General features: G+C 35.9%; 2 protein-coding genes across 8 annotated transcripts in view; one reads left to right on the top strand and one right to left on the bottom strand.

The window, feature by feature from the left end:
• Nucleotides 1-1,235: 1,235 nt before the first annotated feature.
• MCM6 (minichromosome maintenance (MCM2/3/5) family protein) lies at nt 1,236-15,371 on the bottom strand. 3 transcript variants are annotated; one of them, XR_002283491.2, is made up of 19 exons: nt 15,134-15,368; nt 14,366-14,515; nt 12,876-13,001; nt 12,172-12,334; nt 11,386-11,579; nt 10,647-10,842; nt 10,451-10,528; nt 9,676-9,905; nt 9,342-9,456; nt 6,477-6,551; nt 6,258-6,398; nt 5,698-5,901; nt 5,423-5,584; nt 4,805-4,860; nt 4,294-4,427; nt 3,763-3,885; nt 2,922-3,052; nt 1,489-1,684; nt 1,236-1,394 (listed from the first exon to the last, which is right to left on the bottom strand). XR_002283491.2 is itself a non-coding variant. In XM_006858994.4 (18 exons), the coding sequence occupies exons 1-18, from the start codon at nt 15,208-15,210 to the stop codon at nt 1,553-1,555; spliced, it is 2,487 nt and encodes an 828-aa protein (XP_006859056.1). In that variant the 5' UTR covers nt 15,211-15,371; the 3' UTR covers nt 1,236-1,552. The 3 variants fall into 3 exon arrangements, 2 of the variants coding, with proteins under 2 accessions (XP_006859056.1, XP_088727329.1); XM_006858994.4 differs by having other exon boundaries at nt 1,236-1,684; nt 15,134-15,371; XM_088871203.1 differs by lacking the exons at nt 9,342-9,456; nt 9,676-9,905; nt 10,451-10,528; ... (4 more) ...; nt 14,366-14,515; nt 15,134-15,368 and adding an exon at nt 6,772-6,873 and having other exon boundaries at nt 1,236-1,684.
• Nucleotides 15,372-18,467: 3,096 nt separating this feature from the next.
• The window catches only part of LOC18448938 (RNA polymerase III subunit RPC82 family protein), a 52,951-nt gene continuing 45,558 nt past the window's right edge, over nt 18,468-25,860 (top strand). For 3 of the 5 annotated variants that reach the window (XR_016058852.1, XM_020676472.2, XM_020676473.2), the window contains exons 1-6: nt 18,490-18,754; nt 19,200-19,347; nt 20,206-20,318; nt 21,407-21,494; nt 21,647-21,780; nt 23,581-23,730. Coding sequence is in view for 3 of the 5 variants with exons in the window: in XM_020676472.2 (XP_020532131.1) it covers nt 18,686-18,754; nt 19,200-19,347; nt 20,206-20,318; nt 21,407-21,494; nt 21,647-21,780; nt 23,581-23,730 (702 nt within the window). In the remaining 2 variants the exon portion in view is untranslated. Of the gene's footprint in view, nt 18,755-19,199; nt 19,348-20,205; nt 20,319-21,406; nt 21,495-21,646; nt 21,781-23,580; nt 23,731-25,860 lie in introns of all 5 variants that reach the window. The other 2 variants (XM_006858992.4, XM_088871188.1) reach the window with 2 other exon arrangements.

The raw sequence follows: 25,860 nt of genomic DNA, 5'->3' as shown, positions 1-25,860 counted from the left end.
TGCTGAGAACATAAGTTTTATATGTGAGTGGAGCCACATGTAATGGTTCTCCAATACAATATCACTTGAGCATTTAGTGATCCTCAAGGACTAATAAATTTGATTACCTTGCTGAAACACTATGTTAGGGGCTTTCTCAAACCCAAAATACTCCCAACCATTGTTTTGAAAAATAGACCAGACTGGTTCAATACATAAAACCAAGGATAGAAGAAATTCTAATAGGGGCATTTAGAAAGAAAAAGGTTTACATATGGCGCTACCTATATATAAAAAGTAGGGCAGCTTTTAACACAGGCCCTGCTAAGTTTTTATTTTCACCCCATGGGAATTGGGCATACCCTACATTTCAGGTTAAATTTAGCTGTAAGATAAAAAATTGAAATAAAATACTCTAGCCATTCGATCAAAATCAAACATTTAGAGTACTCGTGATATTAAGACTAAAGCCATCCTAACAGTCCATTTACATGGGGTAATTAGAATTGGCAATCACAGTGCCAAAGCGACTTTAGTTCCTTTTTCTTTTTTATCCAAGAGTTGTTTGGCACTTCAAGTGTTGTGCATTTCTTTTTTATCCAAGGGTTGTTTGGCACTTCAAGTGTTGTGCATTTCTTTTTTATCCAAGGGTTGTTTGGCACTTCAAGTGTTGTTTGGGAAAAATATATATTCTTAAAAAAGAAAATACCCCTTACAGCTGCAGGGCTATTTTGTTCATTTTATTTTATCCATAATAATGTACTTATTTTAGTTAGGTGCAACCCGGCAAGTACTGGGCAACAGAGAGAGACAGTGTGTGTTACCCTGCAAATACTACGTCAAATACAAAGACAACCAGGGGTCATGGTCTCAAAGCATGTGGTAGCTATGAATGTGTCCCCTCTTTAAAGGCTGCCAAAGAAACATGTAATAAATATATTGTTTCAATATTCTACCAGAGAGATGTTGCAATGAATTAGAGGACCAACATGTGGCTCCTCCCCTTCAAAAAGAGGATGGAGGAGTTCATAGACGTTGTAGTTCCAAGTTCCAACTGCACCCCGAACTCATGTTTTCTTTCCTGGATGTAAATGCATATGACACTCAATGATATATGGATGACAAAAGTTCAGAGCCTACTAAAAAAGATAAACTTTGAGAAATTAACCACTGCTTCGAAGTTCTAACACCCACAAAACAGAGAGAGAGAGAGAGAGAGAGAGAGAGAATTAAGGCATTGCTTCTACAATAACTCATGAGGAAAACGTTTTCATAGAATGCTAAACCACCCACCATGAAATTCCAACTTGAAAGAGCAAAAGCCCTTCAATCACTAAGCAAAGAAAAGAATACTCTTCAAAAGCGAAGCTGTGGTGATACAACAGGTCGCCATCCAAGGAACCAAATATATACATCTGTAGTTTGGAAGACATTAACCAATAAATTATGGAAGGAAATTGTGATTGCATTTGGAAAACCCAACCATGTTATGCTGAAAAAGGGATTCACCTGCAAATTCCAGCAAGATACCATCCTTCAAAGAGAGAGGGGATTGGCAAATTAAGTAAAAGCCTCAATCAATGACATAGTTTGGGGCCACAGCCAAAATCCTTCTCTCACTCAAAGGCCTGGCTCCTTCCCCCTCTCTCACTGATCCATCTCCATCATCAAGAACAATCAAATGTCCCTCTCTTCGTATCAATCTCTGTATAAAAAGTTCATCACGACTCTTTAACCAATATACTAATTTTGTGAACACATTAATCATCACGGATACATAGATACCTGAATAAAATGAAAGTGCAGCCAGCAAAACTAAGATTAATCTGCATGATTTCTTTTTAATGGAGATGCAGTACTATTTCATGAGCATTTTTAAGAATAGTCCCAGCAATTTCATGGTTTAAAGGCATGGATTTAAGTTTTTATATCAGTAATGATCAGCTAGAACCAACTCTACTTGAATTGTGGTAGATACCAGTCCAACATTGTCTAATTGGTGGCTGTACCATGTTTTAATGGGAAACCCAGCAGAACATGGTATTATCAAAGTGGCAGATAGAACAATCTATCCAGCACCATCCATCCATTGATCAAGATGGCAGTTAGGCTGGTCTTCACCTTTGTTCTGGTATAAACAGTTGTACCTAATCATTCCTCTTGATATAATTTATTTTACAAGCATATGACTTGGACTGTTGTAAGACTGGGGTCATGGTGGTAGCACCCCACATCCTAGTTACCACGTGGTTTCCATTCCCGACACCACCCCACTAACACCTTCAAAAAAACCAACTCCTAAATCCCACTAACACCTTCAAAAAAACTAACTCCTAAACTATTTGAAAAAATGGGTAGGAGCCTGTCTTCCCTACTAAATTACCCCAAAAAAAAAAACAGACTGGCTCAAACAAGAGCCTCTAGAGAAGTCACAAGAAAGGAAAACAAATAAATGGGTTACTGTAGGAAAACTGCATTTAAATTTTGGCAATGTTCAAAAAATGATGTAACAGATTCAAGGACATGCAAATACACATTAAGAAAAAGAAGTCCAAATTTTCTCCATTTTAAATTAAATATAAACCACATATAAGCTTATATTGACCAAATTTAAGACCAAATCCAACTGAGACACATTTAGCTACTATTTAAAATTTTTGAGCATCCATGGCCTTGCCATCCATAAACATACATATATGCATGCATGTACATGTTCAGTGCATGCACATACCACCAGAATACATGGCAAGATGATCATCTAAAACATTTGTTTCAATAGAAGCAAATTTTATGAGTGATGTTAATAAGAATGATGATTCGTGATGTTCCAAAATGAGATGGGGATTTCATGTAACCATGCATCAGATGTGATAATGACGATGGGAACAATGAAGCATAAGATGTTTCAATAGCAGCACATGAAGAAACGTTTGTAGAGTTACCTCTATGATGGCTCTGAGGCACTTGATTGCCTCAACCACTTCATCCGTGCTGTTGTATGCACCCTGGCGGTTTTGTTGCTCCACGTACCACTCTATTAGATCACCTTGTCTCATGCCAGCCAATCCACTCCCTGCAAAAAGGAGAAAGAAATAGAACTTCAGCTACTTGAGTATTTCATGCACAATATTTATCAATTAAGCAACAACTAGAAGCAACATTATTGGAAAGCAAATCATGACAGGACAGGGTATACCAACACAGAATTTCAGTATGTATAGCATTTACCAAAATAAGAGAAAAAATTGGACTCACAATCAGGCACATGTTCAATATTCAACACAACCGAAAGTCTCCTAGAATTGGGCAAGATAAAACCAGGTTCTAACCATTCAGGACGAACATTAGATTAATATCAAAATACTGTACTAAGTGGCCAGAATGGTCGATTCAGGTAGCTTTGGACCATCACAGCTTGTTATGATGGAAAACTGGAACTGATGGAGCTGCAATGGCAGCCTTACAGTGCTTTTTAGCAGTAAAACTTCAATCTTTTGTCTGACAAAAAAAATGATTTTTTTTTCATCAAGTCAGGCTTATACTGAATCAGGTGTCAAGCTAGTCTCAGTGGATCAATAATTAGGATAAGATTTTGAATACTTTTAAATGTCTTTTCCTACCCACCACTACAAGAATTACTGTCAGATACTTGCATACAGCAAGCTTTAAAATATTCATACAAAAAAAAGGCAAAGATTATGTACACACATATGCCTGCCTGAACAAGTGAATCTATACAATGAGAAGAAACAATTTATATACAATGGCAGATCTTAGGAGTACCATCTTGCTCTGCTGCTTCATCATGCTGCCAAATGCCCATAACCAGTGCTCGTGTAACACTCTGAAAATACTCTTCAGTGATCACCATTTTCTTCTTTGGACCACCAGATCCTTCATTATCTCCTGCCACTTCAACTCAATGATGAGAAACAAGTCTACTGATAAATTTTAAACCATTTCAAATATTGGGCTATTTAATATTATTAAAATGTATATCCGAGCAATTATGAATGCATTTAATGTGGTGCTTCTTGCATGTGCATCGGGTTGAAACCCTTGACATGATGCAAATAGTCACATGAGCGTATATGACACATGTATTACAAGAACAATCACTGACATGTAGTCTCAACCATCCAATGTCCCCCATTCCTCGGTTCAAGTCCATCAAGCTCCAATCAAATTGGAAAACCCAATCATCTCAAGTCCATTATCGACAACACAGTTGAGACTAAATGTAGTATAATGTTAGTCTATACTAGATGTACTATAATAAACTGTTCTATGGCATTCAAATGCCTCAATTTCAACCTGTATTTTCTTCTGGTGCTTCCTGTTCAGCTGTACCAGGCTGCACACTATCATGGTCAGCATCTCTATGACCAGAATCTCCATCAGGTTCATCGTGTTGAAAATCAGATAGATCAATCTCACTCGACTCAACACTGCATCAACAGAGAAAAAAAGAATATTATGGTAACTTATCCTAATCACCATTATTCTACTATTTTCATCAGTTTCATCACCATTCCAGTATGGGAAAACATACCATACACTTGTACCATGAGTACATAATGCACCAACCCGTGGTGTATGGTACATTCTAAACCAGAGGAGAATCCACCATCTTTTCTGATGCCAAATTGTGGATATTGACTGTATGCTAATATTCTCTACCATCATCGATTAGGAATGGACAGTTTATGCTCCTTTGCCATAAGATACAATATCCTATTGGTGTATCATATACTTTCCCTAATCATGCTACTACCACTCTTGTTATTACTCCAGTAAGCATTAATAAGATGCTCCATGAACTTACCTGATTATGGATGTTTTGAGCAGCCTCACTGCCATACGGACATGTGATGTGTGAACCTGAAATACATCAAAAAGAGAATAAGGAAAATCAGTTCAGGAGGTCATAACCAAAGAGATCTTGAATTGTGGACATATGAAACCACTGAAATGTGCACTGAAATGTGCACATCAAGTTGTACGAAGATAAAATGAAGGGGATATGCACAGAAAGCACGGAGGTGGAAGACTGTACCCAATGGATACAACCCATCTGCCAGGGTGAAAATTTGTAGAGATCAAATTTCAACCGAAAACTTTTCATCAAGGAGAGGGTCGCATGTTTTCACTCATCCTAAAATCTAATCACATGTTAAAAAACAATGGAAATTTCTAACATAATTCAGAAAAGAATCAAAGATAAATACTCATCCATATTTAGGTTAAATAACAAAAAAGTTGTTCTTTGTCACAACTTATTTAAAGCACTCTAACTTATGCCTGGGTTGGACATCCACTATTCCCAAATGAGCCCACCACAAGGGGGGGCTCTGTGAGAGAGAGAGAGAGAGAGAGAGAGAGAGAGAGAGAGAGAGAGAGAGCGAGAGAGATCCTGCTGCTAATGCCTAGAATATAAACATGCCTGAAGGTCCAAGTGAACCCGAGCAATGGATTCAGAGAGTCTGATTAGTGCCTCCAGCTGCCTCACTGTCATCCGGTAAGCGACTCTGCTACCTGGAGCGGTATCACCTCTGCGAAGAGCTACATATGAGTCGACTAACACCTTTTTAGCTTCTTCACTTAGCTGCATGGATCAAAATGTTTTAATAAGAGTAAGACACAAAAATATGTTTAAAGCAATAACTATCTCCCAAGAAAACAAATTGACCTAAACCAAAAGAAAATGCACCAACACACCTCTGGTTTCAAGGTCTTTGCATACATAATGTAACGCTGGATCTGTGCGGTGGTGAAAGCAGGAGAAAGTGCTTCCTCACGTTTCTGATGAACTCTTACAATATGGTGTGCAATATGGTAATCTGTTTGATCCTCAGGCTCATCAATCATCACATACACAAGATCAAACCTAGAAAGGATGGCAGGAGGGAGGGCGACATTGTACTGCAGAAAAGGCAAAACAGTCACCCATCAAACTCATGGGAATCAACTTAAAGTCTCATGGTATAGATATCAGCTTTGAACAAGAAAAGCACCTGAAAAGAAAAAGAAACGAGAAAGTAGAGTTTGACATGATCTACGGAAAACCAGTCCATTGAAAATCATCAGCATTCAGTGAAATGATGGATGGTGATGGGGAGAGTGTGAGCCACCAAAACATGACATGGCCACATAGGTGGATCTACTTTCTGTCGCCATCACCACCAACCATTTCATTAGAAGATGGATTTGTATTTCTATGAAAAAAACAGCTCCAGAGTTACAATCACAATACATTGGGGTTGTGGAAAAGTTTTCACCTTGAGTGGCTTTGCTTTGTCATAGCGCCCACCAGCGGGATTGGCCGCCGCCAAAATGGATGTTCTGGCATTTAGTGTAGCCTGAATTCCAGCTTTTGTGATGCTTATAGTCTGCTGTTCCATTGCTTCATGGATAGCAACCTTTACATCCATTCAAAGAATAATCAGATAAATGAAAACTTCAAATGGACAAGGGAAATGAATGAACCAAAACCAAACCTGATCTCTGATATCCATCTTATCAAATTCATCGATGCAGCATATTCCATTATCAGCAAGCATCAGTGCTCCAGCCTGTTTCAAGTCACAATGAAGGTAATTTGAGAATCTGAATATAGAACATCAATCAAGTAACATTTCACTTACTAACCAAAAATCCCTCCATTCTACTCATTCGCCACTGTGAAATGCATGTATGTGTGCAAATAAGCATGTGCGTAAATATATTTATTTTTGTATGCATTAACATACGTATGCATGCAGATATTTTAATAATTTTGGAATCAGAGCATACCTCAACCCAAATTCACATTCCATCCATGAAGTCAGCATCTCCTCCAACCAGAAGAGCTCACACCAATTAATCAAAAATTGTTTTGTATTGATGATCAATGAACATAATATTAAACATCTGATTGAGTTCTTTAGATACATTCTCCATTGTCAATAGATCGGTGTGCAATTCCTTTGATGTTTTCTTTAGCTGCCACAGGGTTCCATAGGTTATACACAACTTCCTAGGAAGATTTATCAAGAAAGGGTCATCCAAGCTAAGGTGTTATGACTCACTCTGTTTCTTCTTACTCCTAATCGTTTCTCAAATTATCAGTAATGACTTAATATCTTACTCTTTCCAGCAGTTCAACCATGTTTCAACCAGTGTTTAAAAGATCAGCTGATTTTTAAAAATCGGCCGACTAACTCGGAATCGATCACTGACGGATCCTAATCTGGCTTGATTCCAATGGTCATGTATGCAGGAATGTTTTTCAGTGCACTAATCGGGCCAACTAATCGGACTAATCGGCAATTTGTTCTAAAATCGACCGATAAGTGCACTATCACAGTGCAGAGTCTGCAAAGCTGTCCTTATAACATTTTCTATATATTTCTCCTTTTTTTTCTTGGCAAGCTTGGCAATGCGAGCTTGGCAATAAATGCGAGCTTGGCAATAAATATAATAAATATATTTTTTAAATATAATTTGATCCTAATTTTTTATGGAGATCATAAATATGAAAAAAAAATTGAAAACTATAAATAATAATTATATTGAGAAAACATTTGGACCATTAGTTACACTTGTTTTTAGATAGACTACCTATTTGAATCCATCTTTAAGATGGACGCTTTATACCTCTGGACCGCATATTGTAAAAATGCGATCTAGCCCGCATGAAACAATTTTCTTTCTTCTACTTATCTACTGAAAACTTTATATGTTATTACAAATTTTTTATTTGCTAACTGCAAGGTTTGTTGCTTTGGGCAAGTAGACTCAGATGCACCAGAGTTGGTTAGGCCCAACTGGGTGCCAAGCCCATAGGTCCCTCAACTCGGGGGATATGAAATTTATTCATTGTTCATCTTATTTGATCTTCAATCTAATACCTACACCACCAACCCCCCGAGTGGGACATAGACATACACATAGACACGGATATGAGAGAGAGATGGAAATTTGTCAAAATTGTTGCAAAGAGATGAACAATTTTATATTTTACCTATATTTTTAATTGAATTCCAAAATACCCAAAAAAACAAACATGGTCTTGAGTTGAAATATTATAATATTTTATAATATTATTTTATATCATATTGTATTTATATTTAGTGAAAATAAAAAATAAAAACCCCAAAAATAGACTTTCTAAGCAATTTACCCCCAACCTAACTTTTCTTAGCAACTCCCCCCCAAAAAGCCATGTTTCCTAGCAAATACCCCGAATACAAAAAGTTCAATTTTTTTGACAAAAATACCCTTCCCTTACATAACAAATCATTTTGGCTGAAGTGTGCAGTCCGTCGTTTAGAAGAGGCGGTCCGGCAATTATTTTGCTAGAAGGGCAGTCTGGCATTTCATTGTGGCAGTCCGGGGATTATGCTATTGGAGAAATAGGCAGTCGGACGTTTTGAAATAGCGATCCGACATTTTGAAAGGGCAGTTCGGCGTTTTGAAGTGGCGGTACGGCATTTTGAAGGGGCAGTCCAACGTTTTAAAGTAACGGTCCAGCGTTTTGAAGTGAGTAGTCTAGCATTGTACAAGTGTGGTCTGGCGTTTCCCTTTATTGGGATCCAAAAATGATTTGTTATATACAAGAAGGGTATTTTTGTCAAAAAAAAATGAACTTTTTATATTGGGGATAATTGCTAAGAAACAATTTTTTTGGGGGGGGGGAAGTTGCTAGGAAAAATTAGGTTGGGGGTAAATTGATTAGAAAGTCCATTTTTGGGGGTTTTATACAATTTTCCCTTATATTTATTTTATTATTGTAATTTATATTATATAGTGCAGATTGATTACATATTATATATAATAATATATATTTATTATATATTCATCACTGAAAAAGTATTGCTTCAAGTGCTTAATCATTTTCTTCGAAACCCAATTATGCTTATAATATTTATTTTTTTGCTTTTTTTACGTGACAGTATCAAAAAATACATGTAAATTTTAAACGTTTTTTACAATTTTTTTGGGATTTTTTGAGTTTTTTGGGATTTTTTACCGAATTTGCATTTTTTCAGAAAAAATCGGGGCACTAATCGACCGATCTAGCCAGAATCGGTCGGACTAATCGGATCAGCCCAGGACCGACTAGTCGGCTCGATCTGTTGTTTCGAATACTAGTTTCAACAATTCAACTAAGTTGATGAAATTTAAAATTACCCTCAAATACAGATCTCAAAACAAAAAATGGTTTGCATCGGAGTAGTACAATATTTAAGCATTAAGCAAAAATATCTTCAGCATTACTTCTTTTAAGTAGATAAAAAAATCAAAAGTTAATACATAAATGACAAATATAAATGAAAAAATTTAGAAGAGAAAAGGAAAGGTAAAACTGAAAACGAAATAACCTCAATGCAAAACTCCCCCGTTTCCGGCTCCTTAGCAACGGTTGCAGTCAATCCCGCTGCAGATGAGGATTTCCCAGATGTGTAGACTGAGCGGGGAACTAGACCAGCAGCATACCTGTAAAATAACAACCATCACTATGTAAACCTCTAGGTTGTGGAACTCTTTCTCTCTCTTCTCCCTCCCAAAACATATCTACATATACTGCAGAAACTCATCCTGATAATATTGCTAAAAGTGGACAGCAATCTAAAATAATTTTTATTTGTTGCGGAAAGATATGCACACACTGATGTCATAAAGGAAAGCAAACACAAGGAAAAATGAGAGATATACTTGAGAAACTGGGATTTTGCGCAGCTTGGATCTCCTACAATACACACATTTATGTCCCCCCTTAAGTTGATGCCTTCGTGAGTAATCTTGTGAACACCCCCCAAAAGCATCAGCAGAACAGCTCGCTTGATTTCTTGATGGCCAAAAACAGTCGGAGCAATGCTTTCAACGAGCTTATTGAAAAAATCTGGGGTGTTCCTCATTGCGTGCATTTTATTTATTTCTTCCAACTGGCCAAAGGAAATTATAAAATACAAGCATCAAATTGTGGCTGAAAATGAGTAAATAAACAGGTGTGGATAAATAGTGAGGTTTTACCATGATCAACATGATCAAAAGAATGATCATGTGGTTCAGCGCATGAAAGTTGTATTCAAATTCAATAGCAAACAGTAAAACAGAAGCTCAAGATTTTTGGATTTTTTTTTCCCAATAATCTGACAGGGGCAAGTTGTGCTCTACAAATCCTATGACAATGCATGTAACTTTCAAAGCAAACCACTGTTTAAGTAACAGAGTGCATTTTGAGGAAACATCAAAGACAGTTTCTGAGAATATGTTGTGATTGAAGAAACCAGACCATCTGCTAGCTCGAGTAGAGGACAAGGACGAATAATCGATAACCTTTTGAGGAATCATGGAGAAACAACCAAGAAAGAAAATTTGTCGGCTTGAATGCATGCTCTGAAGAGATCCATTATTTATTTTGGCGGAACCACAAATATAAAATGATGAAATAAATGAAAAAATAAAACCAGAAGCTCCAAGTGCCTACTGTGAACTGTGGAATCTCATCTGCATCTCCATCTTTCCTTCTGTATCTAACATCACCATCCCGTCCCCCATTCGGCACCTAAAATTGAGAGAGAGAGAGAGAGAGAGAGAGAAAATCAATGTTAATTATATATTCACACTCACACCAAAACCACATCGGGAGCACCTAGATGCAACCAACAGAAAGAAACCCCAACCTGCACTGAGTTTGCGACAAAAGAAATGCGATATGAGAGATCCCTCACTCCCAATGCTCGAAGACCACTGACTCCTCCAAATCCACCAGAAGCATTCCGTTGTTGAGGCCCTTCTCGCCGAGACTCTGATCTCTCACCTGGAGAAGCTAGTGCCAAGATATCCGGTATGGCAACCACCGTACCAGTGAAAATAACCCTAAACCAAATATCAAAATAAATGAACAAATAAATCAAAATAAAACATCACGAGTGGCATAGATTGGAAGTGGGGTTACTGAGAAACTATAAGGTCTTCAAAAACCAGAATTACAACACTGATTGAGAAGGATATCTTCTAATAGTCATGATCATATGTCATTGTTTTAGGTCCGTGGCTTTGATTTTTGGCAAAAGAAAAACAATGATTTCTCTTAAACAAGATAAAAGGAAAAGAAAATTACAACCTTCGACCTAAAATAACAAAATTGTACAAAAAACACATAAAAAAGGTTAACTGTTTTATCTTTGAATCAAACTTGTTTCCACCACGTAAAATTAAAATCATGGCCAAATGATTCCTAGAAATAGAAATTGTGCACATGGTTCTCATCTTTGGTAAAAGAATTAAATATAAAAAATAAATACTCTCCAATACCCACTTAGATATTAAGGAACATGAAATAGACATCAACATTAGTGCAATGTTATTGCCATGTACAAATGAACATTTCAGAATTTGACAAACGATTTGGGAACTTACGTGTCACCTGCCCTGGCTTGCTCAACAATCTCATGCCGAAGAATGACATCCAAGGATCGTGGCAAAGAGCCTGCAGGTATCTCACTAGAGTTCTCCTGCATTCGAACTCTTTGCCAATCCGCAAATTTGCTCTCTTGCCGAAGAAGCGCCCATCTATTTCGATTTTGACATGTGGCATTCACACATATGATTGGCTACAAACCGCCCAAAAGAAAAGAATTAATAATCTTGTCAATCTAGTGTAGAAGACTGATATCTAAAAATCAGGGGAAGGAACCAGAATGATCCAAAAGAGTCCACATTACATGCACACGACTAATAATAGCAGGGTACAATAGTTTAGTTACTGTATCCAATACAAGGAGTGCATATAGAGCATTGTCTAGATGCAGTGATAGTCGTTATTCAAGGGTCCAGATTACATACACACGACTGATAACACGGTACGCCAGACTAGTTACTGTATCCAATACAAGGATTGGATATAGAATAATGTCTAGATACAGTTATAGTCATTGTTCATTGTCTTTTTAAAGAGTATCTTTGAAAGAGACAAAGATGCATTTTTTAAGACATAAGCTCACTCGATTGCAATTGTCATCCATGTTATATTCACATAAGCTCACTCGATTGCATTGAAACACTATTAAACAAAACAAGGGATAATTACAATCATCTCCCAGATGGGGACGTTTATGCTTTCACAGGCATGCACTAGTACATGAGAGGCATGGTTGAATAGGAAACCAAAAGCAAAAATATAAATAAGGAGTAGTAGAAACTAACTTCTGTGTACTTGTATTGCTGTTCTACATTTTTAATGACTCCACCACAATCCAAGCATTTAAAATTCCCCTGCAAAAGCTCAGGCCGAACTTCACTGGTCCGAGTAACAACTCCAGTTACTGAAACAAGCTTCCCGATGTCAGCTGTCCTAATATCTCTCAGCCTATATTCACAAAACAAAAGTTGATACCATCAACATTATAATTTTCCCTCCAAACAGAAACATTCATATTGTTTGCAAACACCCTAAGTTTTTGCGAACAAAATTTATTATGTTCCCTCGAAAAGGACAAATTCTCTTGAATAGTAGTGATAAACTCATGTTCAGTCATTCAGATCCATATTCACAATTCATCATGATCATATCTTAGCCATTTCAAAAGAGATTGAGCTTCTTCAAATTTTCCATTCAAGGTAGGACTATTCTGATTACCATGTTGAAAAAAAGAGAATAAACATGTTAAAAGACTTCCTAAGAGAATCAACAACCTCATAAACTATGATTTGAGGCCTTGTGGATTTGAAGTAGGCTTTTAATTTCCAAACATCCAAATTAGAGCATGATAAGTCTATTGAGGTAAAATAACCACTAAAACATTATCTTTCTTAATGAAAGCGAAGTCAAATGAAATAACGTCTGAAGGCCTAAACAAACTATAAAGAAATATGGTTAAAAAAATAAAAGAAAAAACATAAACGAGTACCTTTTCAAAAGAGGAATATTATAGAAAGCAACATTGATGTCTTTATTAGGGTTATCATCTGCAATAAAAGCCGGCCTTTGCTCCATCACAAAACGTCTGCATGCATTCCTCAAATAAGGGTCAAACCTGCACAACAACCGAAAAACAATTGAATAAAGTAAAACTTATTACAATCGATGCTTTCATTTGCAGCTAGGATTCTTTCCAAACTTAACCATCCCACCAATTCTACAACAAATTAGAAAATGATGATTTGGAAATTCAGTGAAACTCAGATAAAGTTTGGATCCAGACAACCTTTAAAACTGAAATATGTCTTTCAATCTATAAATATATCAAAGACAATGCAATCGATAATATCACAAATCAAAGTATGTAAAATTTCTGTTCACCAAAGGTTTTCTTAGTACATTAAAGTCCAAGTTACAAGGATCAACTCCACACATTTCTGCTTAAATAGGACAATTGGCTTCCAGAAGAATAAGATGAAAACATAGACAGTGAATGAGTACTAGATGGGTCTTTGTTTTAACTATTTTATCCAAAGCCAATAGAAGATGGCAATGAAGATTGCACTTCCATACCTCCCATTTATTTTAGAGGGTTTCAGAAACCAATATTGCGAATTAACTTTGGGAAATATTTTCTTTAAGGACAAGTATGCCAGGAAATCATAGCTGTTGACCAATTCATTAACAGTGAATTTAACAGATACTCCCCTCCAACTAAAATTTAAGGAACTTGGAATACGGTAGAGTCATATCCTACCCAATTCAGTACAGACGGCTAATAAGAAACTTGATATTTTAGATCCTTATAGGTCACATTGCATACAAACATGCAGCCAGCTAGTTTATAAGTGACCCTAATGATGTATACATTGGCCTTCTTCACACATTTGTTGGGCACATTTGTGCAAAGACAATTGTAGCACTTATATCCCTCATTTAATGTTGCCTGTGTCGATTCTAAATAACTGAATCGTGACACTACTAGATCGATGCCAAGTAACTATGTCACTAGAGCATGGTTCATCTGATGGTGATGTAATGGCAATTCGGTGCTTCCGACCACTAATGGAATCACCACGCATGACACTTGTAAGCACCTTCTAAGTCTGACAATATATTTTGATTACATGCCTACTTACATGATATAGAGGTATTGCTGATTTATCCCGCACCAATACGTAGTGATAATTTCAAGGCAAAATTGGACAGCATAAAGCAAAAATTGTATGAGCATGATGCACATTTGAGATTGAACATAGCTTTATCCTGTACCATATTTGAGAGGAGACGTGGCACTATTGCATGTGTGATCTGAGTTATAAATTATGAACCTTCTCGTGAAGGCTTAAAAAAAAATCTAAATGTTATTATAATGGTTGGCAAAGTACCACCTGATGGTCAAATGTAAGTTTGAATGCAAGTATTTGACAAACAGTACAGTTACTTAAGAGAAGTTCTGAGAAATGGGTTAATGCTGACCTGATGTATTCTTCCAATATGTTCCTCTGTAAGATGTCATTAAAGCGCATGACATGTGAAAAGTCAACAAACATTGTGGTTAATTCCTTTGATTTCATAACTTCGATCTCTGACTCATAGAACACCTCATTTTGCCCATCCAATTTGAAGCTGCATATTAAAGGACATAGAGAGAAAGAGAGACCATCATTGCATATTTAAGACACTGCTAATCGAAAAAAACTAAAAAAACATTGTAGGGCTCTGTCAATAAAAACACAATGGAATCTGATGATGAATGCTACAAAAATGGCAAAGATAAAACCAATTTAAGAAAATAAAAATAAATGCAGATATCAGATATATGGGGTGAGAAATGTAGGCGGTTTTGTTCATTTCCATACAAATTGAGAGTTTTATCTGGGCACGCCGTGCTTGCACAGAGGTGGAGTGGAATTTGATCGCGAATTAGCATATTTAAACTTAATTAAAAAAATAGCTTAAATTGCATATGGTTTTAACGCTACAGAAGAATAAATTAAACATGACCAAAACATCCTTTTTTGGTGAAAATAATATAAATTATAACCAAAACATCCCCTGTTCATAACTTGCTATGGCATCGGTATATACTGACTCGGAAAGAAGAAGTTCCAGGAAGTTGCACGTAAAATATTCCCACAATCAAAACGCAACAAAAGAGGGGAGAGAGATCGTTGGAAATACATTGCAGTAATCTTAACTAGGAAGTAAATGAACAAAAAAAAAGGGCAAAAAAAAAGGAAATACCTTCTCAGGAATTGTAAGAAGAGGTTTTCAATGTGAATGGCGTTCTGATCAACGTAGAAACCCCCGAAAGCATCCATTTTCCCTTGCCTCAGCTCTCTCTCTCTCTCTATCTCTCTCTCTCTCACACACTAAACGAAACAAAGAGAAAAACTGCACACCAGGCTTCGGTCAGTTGGTAACCCTAAAGTTTTGGCGGGAAACCTATTGGCGCGATTTCTTCCCGCCAAAGTCTTAAGGTAACGTGAGGATTTACTTCTTCTGATAAAATGACGTTAAAGTCCTGTTCTTTTGGATAGTGACTTAAACGCCCATGGTTCTTACTTTTCAAATGTAGCTTCTAATCTCATTTTGATGGTTTTCCTATTGCTGAGTTCGAAGTTCAAATTGTCAAATAACTAAAAACATTTGGTGTGGTCAAAAAAATGAGTCTGCACCACACCGGCTGGTTCTTCAAGTTCTGATCAGTAGGTTATTGGTCTGACCTGAGTTTCTCACACATCTCTCCCGCTCTTAAATCTCTCTCTCCCCCTTAATCCCTCTTTCCCTTCTTCTTAGATCTCTCTTTCTTCCTCTTTTAAATCTCTCTCCCCTTCAAATTTTCTTTCTTTCTTTTTTTGATCACTTTGAAATGGGGATGTTTAAAAAATTAGAATGTTTAGACAAGCATTAGATTTTAAATAGAAAACCAGAAAACATCACATTCGAGATCAAATTAATCCATACACTTTATATTAGAAACACATATTTTATATTTATATTAGGCACTGAGCAATTTCAAATGTTTAATCATCTAATACAATTTACATCGATTGGGTCCGTGCCTAGGCGCAGACTTATGATTTTGGACGAGAGAGAGCGAGTGGATGAGGGATGGGAGAGAAAGAGAGAGATAATGAAAGTAAAGGGTGGTTACTTTAGGTTGGAAGTGAAAAATTTTAAGTCGGCAGTAGAATATTCTAAGTAATAAGTGGGGGAATTCTAGGGTAATCCTTAAGGGATAAAAGTTTTCTCTCTCGTTTTTTTGGGATGAAGAATATGAAACAAAATATTATCAACTAAGGGGAAAGCTTAATGTATTTGATTAGTTATTGCCTTACATTAAGTTTTTTGTTTAGCTTTTTAAACTTAGGGTTACAAATGAACATATGATGTTTATATAATATCCTCTTGAAACAATGGTGGATGTTTAAAATTAAATCAAATTATAAAAAAATTGTATTTTATATGAATTAAAAATTAAATCACAATTTTAGGTTAAAATAGTCATTTGCCCCTATTTATAATCTTGAAAATGATGAAATGGTCATAAAAAAAAAATGCCAAGGGCTTTAGGGCGTATTTCAAGATATTTGTACGCCAAAAGCAAAAGGATAAAATGAGTTGGCCCGCTACTTGTTAAATAGTATAGGACGGGCTAGCTAAAATTTAATTAAAGTATTTTTGTTATTAAATTTATAGGGAAATTTACATAAAGCCTCAATTGATTTTTTGAATTTCAAAGCAAAAAAAATATTAATACCTTTATTCTATAATTGTATTTCCAAATAAACTCCTAGGCTATTACCCAATTTACCGTATTCTTTTTCCTGTATATACCTCACAAGTCTTTTAACCTAAATAAACTCCATTTACCTTTTTTTTTTTTTTTGAGAAAAGTTTATATAGAGCCGAGGCTCTAAACAATCAAATTCGAGCCTACCTCAAAAATTTCACTAGAAGATGTTGTTTTTATACCCAAACATCCTGAAAGTCATCATCTCCACATCAAGATGCATGGACATGAGGAAAAAAAAATGGATTTCAAGATTTGGAAATAGAATATTTTGTAACCCATTTTTTGACCGTCAATTTTCAAAATTTTCAAGTTTTAATGGATTTCTTGATCTACACTGTTTTTTAAACTTTATAAATAAAGGTAAAAATATATTTGAAAGCTATCAAAAAGATTTCCAGTATCGAAACTACATTTTTTGACACTATTTGACGGTATAACCTAGGTTCTATCCAAACCACACCCTTCTCTTTTTGCCCATATCCATTTGTACAATTAGTACATTATAGCATTTACGCCTTGTCCTTTTCCTATTAACCGCATTATATAAAGGGAAACGTTTATATAGAGCCGAGGCTCTAAACAATCACATTTGAGCCTATATCAAAATTTATCCTAAGAGAGGTTGTTTTGATGCTCAAATATATTTAAATTGATCATCTCGACATCAAGTTGCATGGGCATGAGAAAAATTGGATCGCAGGTTTTGGAAATAGTGTATTTTGTTACGTATTTTTTGACCGTTAAATTTCAATATTTTCAAGTTTGCATAGATATGTCGATCTATGCTATTTTTTAAGCTTTAAACTTTATAAATAAATATGAGAATATATTTTAAATCAATCACAAATATTTTCAATATCAAAACCACATTTCTCACCGCTATTTGAAAGTAGGCTCTAACTTGATTGTTTAGAGCCTAGGCTCTATACAAACTACATCCTTATGGATTTGGGATGCCTCTTTTAACCTACTTTAAATAAATGATTTTTTAAGACAAAAATCCTCCATGGTAAACCATGTTTCGCTACCCCTCTCGTTTTAGTAAAATAAAGCTAGTCTGACATATAATGTGCTCGAGTGTCTTCTTGTCCGGACCAACTTGTTTTTTCATATAGTGAGCGAGAAGAGGTGTATAAAACATGGGTTTGGAGGGGGTATTTTTGTTATATTTTAATTTTTTTGGCATATATGATGGGTATATAATTGGGTTCGTTACAATCAAAGCATTCATCTTCATTACAAATAAGCCACAATTGCTACTAGCCATCATATACTAGAGTAGATGGCTTGGGGTGTCTCACATAATTACTTTTTATTTTTATATTTTTGAAGTTCGAGTCTAATTAATGAAATAATCACAAACAATCTGATTTAAAATTTGACATGTTAGAATTTCTATAGGATTTCATTCATAACTTATCACCATTTATAATTTATCATCAAATGGTCATGATTACGAGATAATTTTTGTATTTTTATAAATAAATTGAATCCAGATTTTTTACACCTATATAAAGAAAATTGTTTCATGAAGGTTGGACCGCATTTCTACATATGCCGTTCAAAAAGTGTAAAGCATAAGTGTTGTATCTAAAAACAATAGAAACTGATGGTTTAAATGTTTTTTTACTATAATTATTATTTTTAATTTTAAAAATTTATTTATTTTCTCCTTATTAAAGATTACATATCTTTAAAAATTAAGTCTTAAAATCGATGTAAAAAATAGTCATTAAGAGGCCCGCATTCTACATATGCAAGCTCGGCCGCATAGAAACCGGGTTCCGTAAATAAGGGGCGCGTGAATGATACAAGTAGGTTTGGTCATTGGAGGTAGCGGCAATTTTCCCACCCGCGTCCCCTGTTTAACCTGCACGGAGCTAAAAGGCCTGTAAAAGATACAAGAAGGAACAGAAGGGAGTTAGTTCTCTAAAACAAGAACAAAAAGAGAGAAAGGAGTGCCAGAGATTATAACAAAGCAAAGGAAACTAGCAAAAATGGTGGCTAATCAAGCCCGGCAACTGGCCGTTGATCTCATAACTTCAGATTTCGGTGATCTCGTTGCAGTGAGTAATTTGAATCCAGCTCTTCTATTTTCTCCATTTTCCTTTTTCTTAAATCAAGTTAAGGTTTTTCATCTTTGTTTCTGCAACTTCATCGTCATTCATGGATATAAGTGAAATCTGAATTGATTTATTGCTCTGGTTTCCTTCTCCACACACTTTCTTGTTCTCAGTTGAATTTAGTCGAGAGGCTTTTTTCACGCCCTTTCTGCAAGTTCAATAGTCAACCAAGAAATTTTGAGCTTAATGATTAAATGGATAATTAATTTAATGTTTTTGCTGTTTTTTTTTTTCTCACTCTGAAATGTCATTGCTAGAATTGTTTCAGAGGCTTTTTCATCTTTATCTCTGCAAGTCCAGCTATTGTTCATGAATATTTCCATCTAAAACGAATACAAATAAAGAAATAAATCCTATTTTTTGTTGGTTATTTTAATTTATTTGGCAGAAAGTGTGCAAATGCCTTCTTAAAAAGGGAGCACTCCCACTAGCAAGGTTGGCCATGGAGACGGAGCTCCCTCGTGAACAATTAAAGAAGTGCCTTTTGGTTCTCATACAACACAACTGTGTACAAGCATTCCAAACCAAGAAAGAAGGTATTGGTACTATTCCAAGAAGTTCTAACACAAAAGTAGACCCACCAATAAAAAAGTTTATATAAGGTTGCAACCTTACTTGTAGAAGTAAGGTTGTAGTAATTTATACGATCCATTTTTATTTGGACGTTGTAGCTTTGACACTATCCTAAAAGATGTACCACTTTTTGATATTGCCTTAAAAGATGTGTTAAGTTTACACCTTCCAACTAAAATAAATGGTGTAGAACATCACAACATTATTCGTAGAAAGGTTGCCACCTTAAATAAACCGCACACCAAAGTAAAGAGATTCTGGTATTGTTGTAGATTGATTAGTGGTATTTAATTTCTCAAGTGACTCTAAATGAAAATTGTGGATACTTGATACTTAGTTAAACTTAATTGTTTGTAGAAAACCATTGAAGGATGAGTTATATGGTGAATATTGTTGATTTAATTTGGAGTTATCACATAAAGTATCAGGGTGTATTTAATGATCTTCATTATTTTGATTCTAGTTGTATTTTTCAATCTGCGTGTGTCCTTTCAGTAACTGGGCTAGTTTTGAAATGGTTCACATGAAAATATCAAGTTCAAAAAAATTTCCTCAAATGAGTGGCTATTACGATTACTATTTCTGGATATATATAAAGTTGGATTATTTCCAGTTTTCCATGCTGTACTGGTACTAGTATCCATTTGTTGTGTTGATTCAAGTAGGAAGTGCAGAATTGCTAAGAGAACCTCGTCTCTCTCTCTTTCTCTCTCTCTCTCTCTCTCTCTCTCTCTCTTTCTCTTTCTCTCTGTCTATCTTGTTGAATTTTTCTTTTTTTATTTAATTTCTTCTGTTGAATTTTATGCACTTGCAAAACGTAGTTGGAGGCAGGGTTATGTCTACAACAGAATATACTGCATTGCTGGATGACATTATTCATAGGCTGCGGTTTCCCAAGTTCTTGATACTCATCAGGGACCAATTCGATGAGCAGGTAAGCCTATTATTATACTGGTATGCTTGGTTCTCTCTCTATATGGCTTATTCTTCTGATAACCTGTTAACAACCATGCTGCATTGATAGTTAGATCTATGATCTTGGATCTGGGCATAACAACATGGGTTGGTCTTTCTGTTCCAGGTTTCTCATTACAAATTAAATACATACCTTGAGAAGTAATTTTTTTTATTTTTTATTTTTAAAAAGAAGAAGAAGAAGGAGGAGGAGAATGGGTGTGTAAATACCCAAACTGCATGGATTGTTTCAGTAACAAAAGATGATGATTTTAGTTTAGTCCTACGGCTCTGGACTAGCACATAGAGATACCAAATTGTTCGTTTTAGCAATATGGTTTGTGATCTCTGTGTACTTATCAGAAACAAGATATGGGTATTTGAGTGCTCATGGAATTTGTTTGTCCGTATTAATTCTCAAGGCAGCATGACATATTATTGCAACTCATTCTGATATAGCTAACTTATAACCATGGGCTATTTTACTTTAAAATCTCTAGTGTTCAACTTCACTTGCTAAATTATAACAATTTTTTTCCTACTCAATACATTTCATTTTTTTTTTTTTTAGGAAAACCAGTGGCAATTTTATGTTAGTGAGATTATTTTCACAATGATTGGGGTATTTGCATATGGGTCGTCTGGCTTTTATGTGACTCTAAAGTCTGATTTTTAAAGTTCTTGTTCTACAGAAAGTAAATAGGGATAGTTCTCTGCATCTTTACTTATCATTGTTGCCAGGCAGTTATTTTGGGCTTTCATGGAGAGGAGTGCTAAGAATTTCATCTTTCGTCTACTTCAAATTTCATTTAAATAACATAAGCCTTTGTTTTGGAACGTAGTTCACATTCCCAATATGATTGACTTTTAGCACATAGTTTACATTCTCAATATGATTGACAATATTATTTTGGTTTTAAATTGTCCAATGAGTTCTTAGGGCATAATATGTAGCAACAAAAATGTGTGGCGATCACTTATTGTTTCCTGGTTTAGGCCCTATCCTATATGTTAAGGAGCAAGCAGTTTTGTTATCATGTCACATTTGAAAAATGAAATGTTTTACAGTGTGAGTGTCTTCTTGGGATCTTGCTCAGTCATGGTAGATCAACCTTTGAACAACTAATGCAACGGCTATTTGAAAACCAACCTGAAGGTAACTGACCATGAAAATATAGGTCCAAATGATTTTTTTTGTTTGCTCTATTTATTTACAAATTGCATTTATTTATTTTTCTTTGGATTTCTTGACACTACTTTCCCCTTAGACGATACATCTATTGTTTTCCTTGTACAACTTTTATGCAGTGAGTGGCGATATTACTGATCAAATGAGAACACGCTTTGCTAAGCTTGTTCAAGCTCGCTACGTGGAGCGTTGTCCAGCTTCTGAACCGCAACTCGTATTGGACTCGGAAGAGGGAACAATAACTAAAAAGAAGGTGGGTTTTAAGCAACTACATCTTGAAAAATAAAGGAAGCATTTTTCATCTTAACAAATATACTTCATTGAGAGGATTAGGGTTATGGCATACGGTACTCCAAATGGAGGCATCCATTATCCATGCTCTTGATGGGATGGTGGAAGTTAATTCATTGAGGTGAGTGCCACATTGGCCCCCCATTGCAGATGATCTCCACTGTCTATCAGCAGGAATGGACAAATATACTTCGATGAAATGTGTGGTATACCTTCCCTTTGTCTCTCAACAACTGCATTATGCCTGTGATCTTCAGTATGTGCATGAGTGTAGCAGTAACAAGAGTTGGCATCTGTTGCATGCCATACGACTATTGCATTATTGAATTATGCTAGACTTGATCAAGAATTCTGATATATTTTTGAAGGGAAAGTATCATATAATCCAATGGGTTAGTGGAGACCAGTCATTCTAATCATTGCAATTATGATGAATGATGAACAGTGATGGATATAGATTGAGATCCAATGAGATAGGCCATGACTGCAATGACAGATCTCACTTTCCATCACCGTCCATTTCATAGGAGGGTGTTGACTTCCATGGATTGTTTTTTATTATGGTGTGCTTTTCCTGTTTTTAGTGCCACTAGTAGAAGCCTCTTAATCATTCTGATTTGGTTTCAATACAAAATCCAAAAGATGTCATAGTTTTCAAAATTTCATTGTTGCATTGGACCTATGTGTGATCACTTGGGTAAGGTTTACACGAATTACCAAGCCACATGAGTCACAGGTTATTTCGTGATCCTAGACTCACAGTTTTGTGTTGCGATATTTCCTTGTTATACCACCAGTAACTCTCCTGACCAGCAGGATGAGACTTGCTCTATGACTTGGGCAAATGTATTGAATTATTATGTTGGGGTGTTTCTATCTTTTGCAAGGCCTAAAGGGTGCCCAAGGTCTACCTTCCTGCCTGCTCATTCGTCCACTCCCTCCAATTTCTGAAATTGTTAGTTCATTGGAGAATTTCAATATCTAACCTGTAGGGTAACTTTTTTTTGTGAATGTTATGTTAAAGCATCTGAATCATCTCAAGATTAACAGAAGACGAGAAGGACTACTTTTCTTGGCATCCTTTTGTGATGAGAAGCTCTTCTCCTCATAGTTTAGTTGTATCGATATTGCGTACATTAAAAACATTGTGGTTTGTATCAGTATTTGTTTTGATTATCACCTGTATGTAATGGCTGGGAAACTTCTTGTATTTCTGTATATCTTTATGGCATGGTATGGGCACAGTAATGCATGAACTGAAATCTATCAATTCAGTACTTCAAAATCCTGTATTTTATGTAACAATGTTTGGTAATGAAATGGAAGTTTTAAAATAAAGGACTTCTTGCCATAAAATTGAGTGGCGAAACTTAAGTTTTAAAAATTTAAATTCACAGGTATAGTGAAATCTTAGAGTGCATGCCCATATGTAATGGAATAGTCAAATAACAAAAGAAAAAAATATAACAAAAGAAAAAATGATGCTTTGTATATTAATATATGTATAGGATTGTTTTATATTATTCATAAAAGTTCTTTAATGTTTTATTTTTTTTAAGTTTGTACCATGTATAATCTTTTTATTTTTATTTTTGGGAAATTTTGGTACCTGTGGCGTCAGTGGTCATGCACTATATTTTTTATTTGAATTATTGGCATATAAAAAGTAATTTATTTCCTGAATTTAAACTTCAACTGCCCATTCGATTCTCTTCTTTTGCTGAGATAACTTAGCTATTTTTCTTGTAATATTGTTTTACAGCTCAAAGAAATTGTGACAGATGAAGAACGTGCTGTCATGGCTGCAGCCCCCTTGGAAGCTGAGAGGTTCTCATTTCCCACATATTCTGATAATGATGCTTCTACTGAATCTGAAATTATGGCAGATCAAAGTATTTTAGTGGGGGAAAAGGTTAGTGAAGTTTTATTGGATCTGTGTATTGATCTTGATCGACAATCTTATTTGTAGATCTGAAACTATGAAGGAGATCATGTTTCTAGCTCAAAGAAATAAGAAATAAGTTGCTGTTAATCCATATTTTTTGTGTAAAAGCAATTAAACCCTTCATTTCGTTGACTTTTCACTCTTGGAGGTAGACCTTGGAGATGCAAGCAGCTTGCATTTTACAGCAAGTGTATGGTAAACGTGTATACGATATGTATGCTGAAAGATACATAGGCATCATGTCTAGCATCCATTCTTGAATAGATGACTGGATGAGCCATTGCAAATAGATGATGGACAAACTGGCGGAGCTCTTGTTCATTCCACCATTTGTTTTGTGAAAGATGGTGGATTGCCTACCCTTGCATTTTCAAGTGCACATTTTGTGTGCTATATATCGCTGAAAAAGGAAGTTGTTTTATTCTTTGAAGGCTCAGTTAAAGAAGCAAATTAGTTACTTTCAACTGTAAACGGTCCCAATAGGCCAACATTTAGAGAGCTATCTTGGGAAGAACAAGATAATAACTCTTATGATCATAATCTCCCATGTCTTCCTTTTTTTGTGGGGGATGATGGAAGGATTCAAGCAATTCATCAGCAGATACAAGTTGGTAGAGATTGACTCTGCTGGGACCCAAAGATGCATGGTCTGACCATAGAGAAAGCAACTGTATGCGGACAATGTTTGAGTTATTCTTGTCTCTTTGGATTCAGAGTCAATCATATGAGAATCAAGCTTGATGGCACTACCTAAGCCGGTGCTTGACCATTGGCCTACAAAGTTCTAAGAGGAGCGGGCCTTCTCCCTTTTGGTTCGAGATTGTATTTGTGGAAGATAAATCACTGCTCAGACTGATCAGGGAGTGGTGGACAATCGTTCAAAGTGAAGGGTGAGCCTGGTGTAAACTGTGTAATAAACTGCAATTACTCAAGGCAAAGATAAAGAAATGGAGTTGGGGGAACTTTGGAAGTATCCAGAGCAAGGTTGAGGAGTTGATGGCTGAGATATTGAAGATAGATAAGCTGGAGGAAGGATGATCCCTTTCACCGTGTGGTCATGAACAGAGAACGCAAGCTGAAAGTTTTACTAGAGGATCTTAGGTGGTTAGATGAGGTTGAGGAACAAATGGCTTGAAGAAAGTGATGATGATACACAATTTTACATGCCATAGCTAACCACAGGAGGGTTAAATGCAATCCAGGGCTTCACTATCTAGAGCAGACATTATGAAGATGTGGAGGAGATGGAGAGGGATATAATGAAATTATTCTCAGAACTCTTTCATAGCTGAAAGCAGGCTTCCCTTCTCCACTTATTGGATCCCATTCAAGAAATCACCATAACAAAGTATAGAATGATTGAGAGTCATTTTGAGGAGGAATAAATTATGAAAGCTGTATTTAGCCTGGGTAGAGATCGAGCTAGCACCATATTGTTTCCCATTAGCATTTATTCACAATTTATAGTATTTATTGAGACCCGAAGTTTGCTCAGGTCTTGGGAATTCTTTGATAGGGGAAAGATCAACATTTAATGTCTCATTCTTTGCTCAAATCCCAAAACAGATGGTATGGAAAGATATTAAGGGCTTGAGGCCAAGCAGTTTGTTATGCAGGGCCTACAAGATAGTGTTAAAGTTCTTGCAAGCAGGCTACAAGAGGTTTTGCCTAAAGCTATATCAACTCGACAGGCAGCCTGCTATATCAACTCGACAGGCAGCCTTTCTCAAAGATCGCCAAATTGTTGATGGAGCACTTGTGACTTATGAGTGGTCACATTCTAGACATACGAGGCATTTGTAAATAAGACAGAGAGAATTCATATTATCGGGTAGAACGGGCCTACCTTGACAATACTATGCGGCTCATGGGGTTCAGCAATGGTTGACGAAATTGGGTTGTGGGGTGTTTGTTGATTCTGGCTTGTCATTCTTAGTCAATGGTTAGCCTGATTTTTATTTTCGAAGCTCATGAGGCTTAGGCAGGGTGATTCCCTCGATTCCCCAGAACTCTTAAAAAAAAAAAAAAGCAAAAAAAGAAAAAAAGCAAAGAATAGAATACACTAATTTCGCCAGTCTTATCAAGATAGGGCATTTT

The sequence above is a fragment of the Amborella trichopoda genome, chromosome 1, assembly GCF_054954075.1.
Source record: "Amborella trichopoda isolate Santa Cruz 75 chromosome 1, AtrichopodaSantaCruz75HAP2 v2.0, whole genome shotgun sequence".
NCBI lineage: Eukaryota > Viridiplantae > Streptophyta > Magnoliopsida > Amborellales > Amborellaceae > Amborella > Amborella trichopoda.
This window is presented reverse-complemented; position numbering and strand designations above follow the sequence as displayed.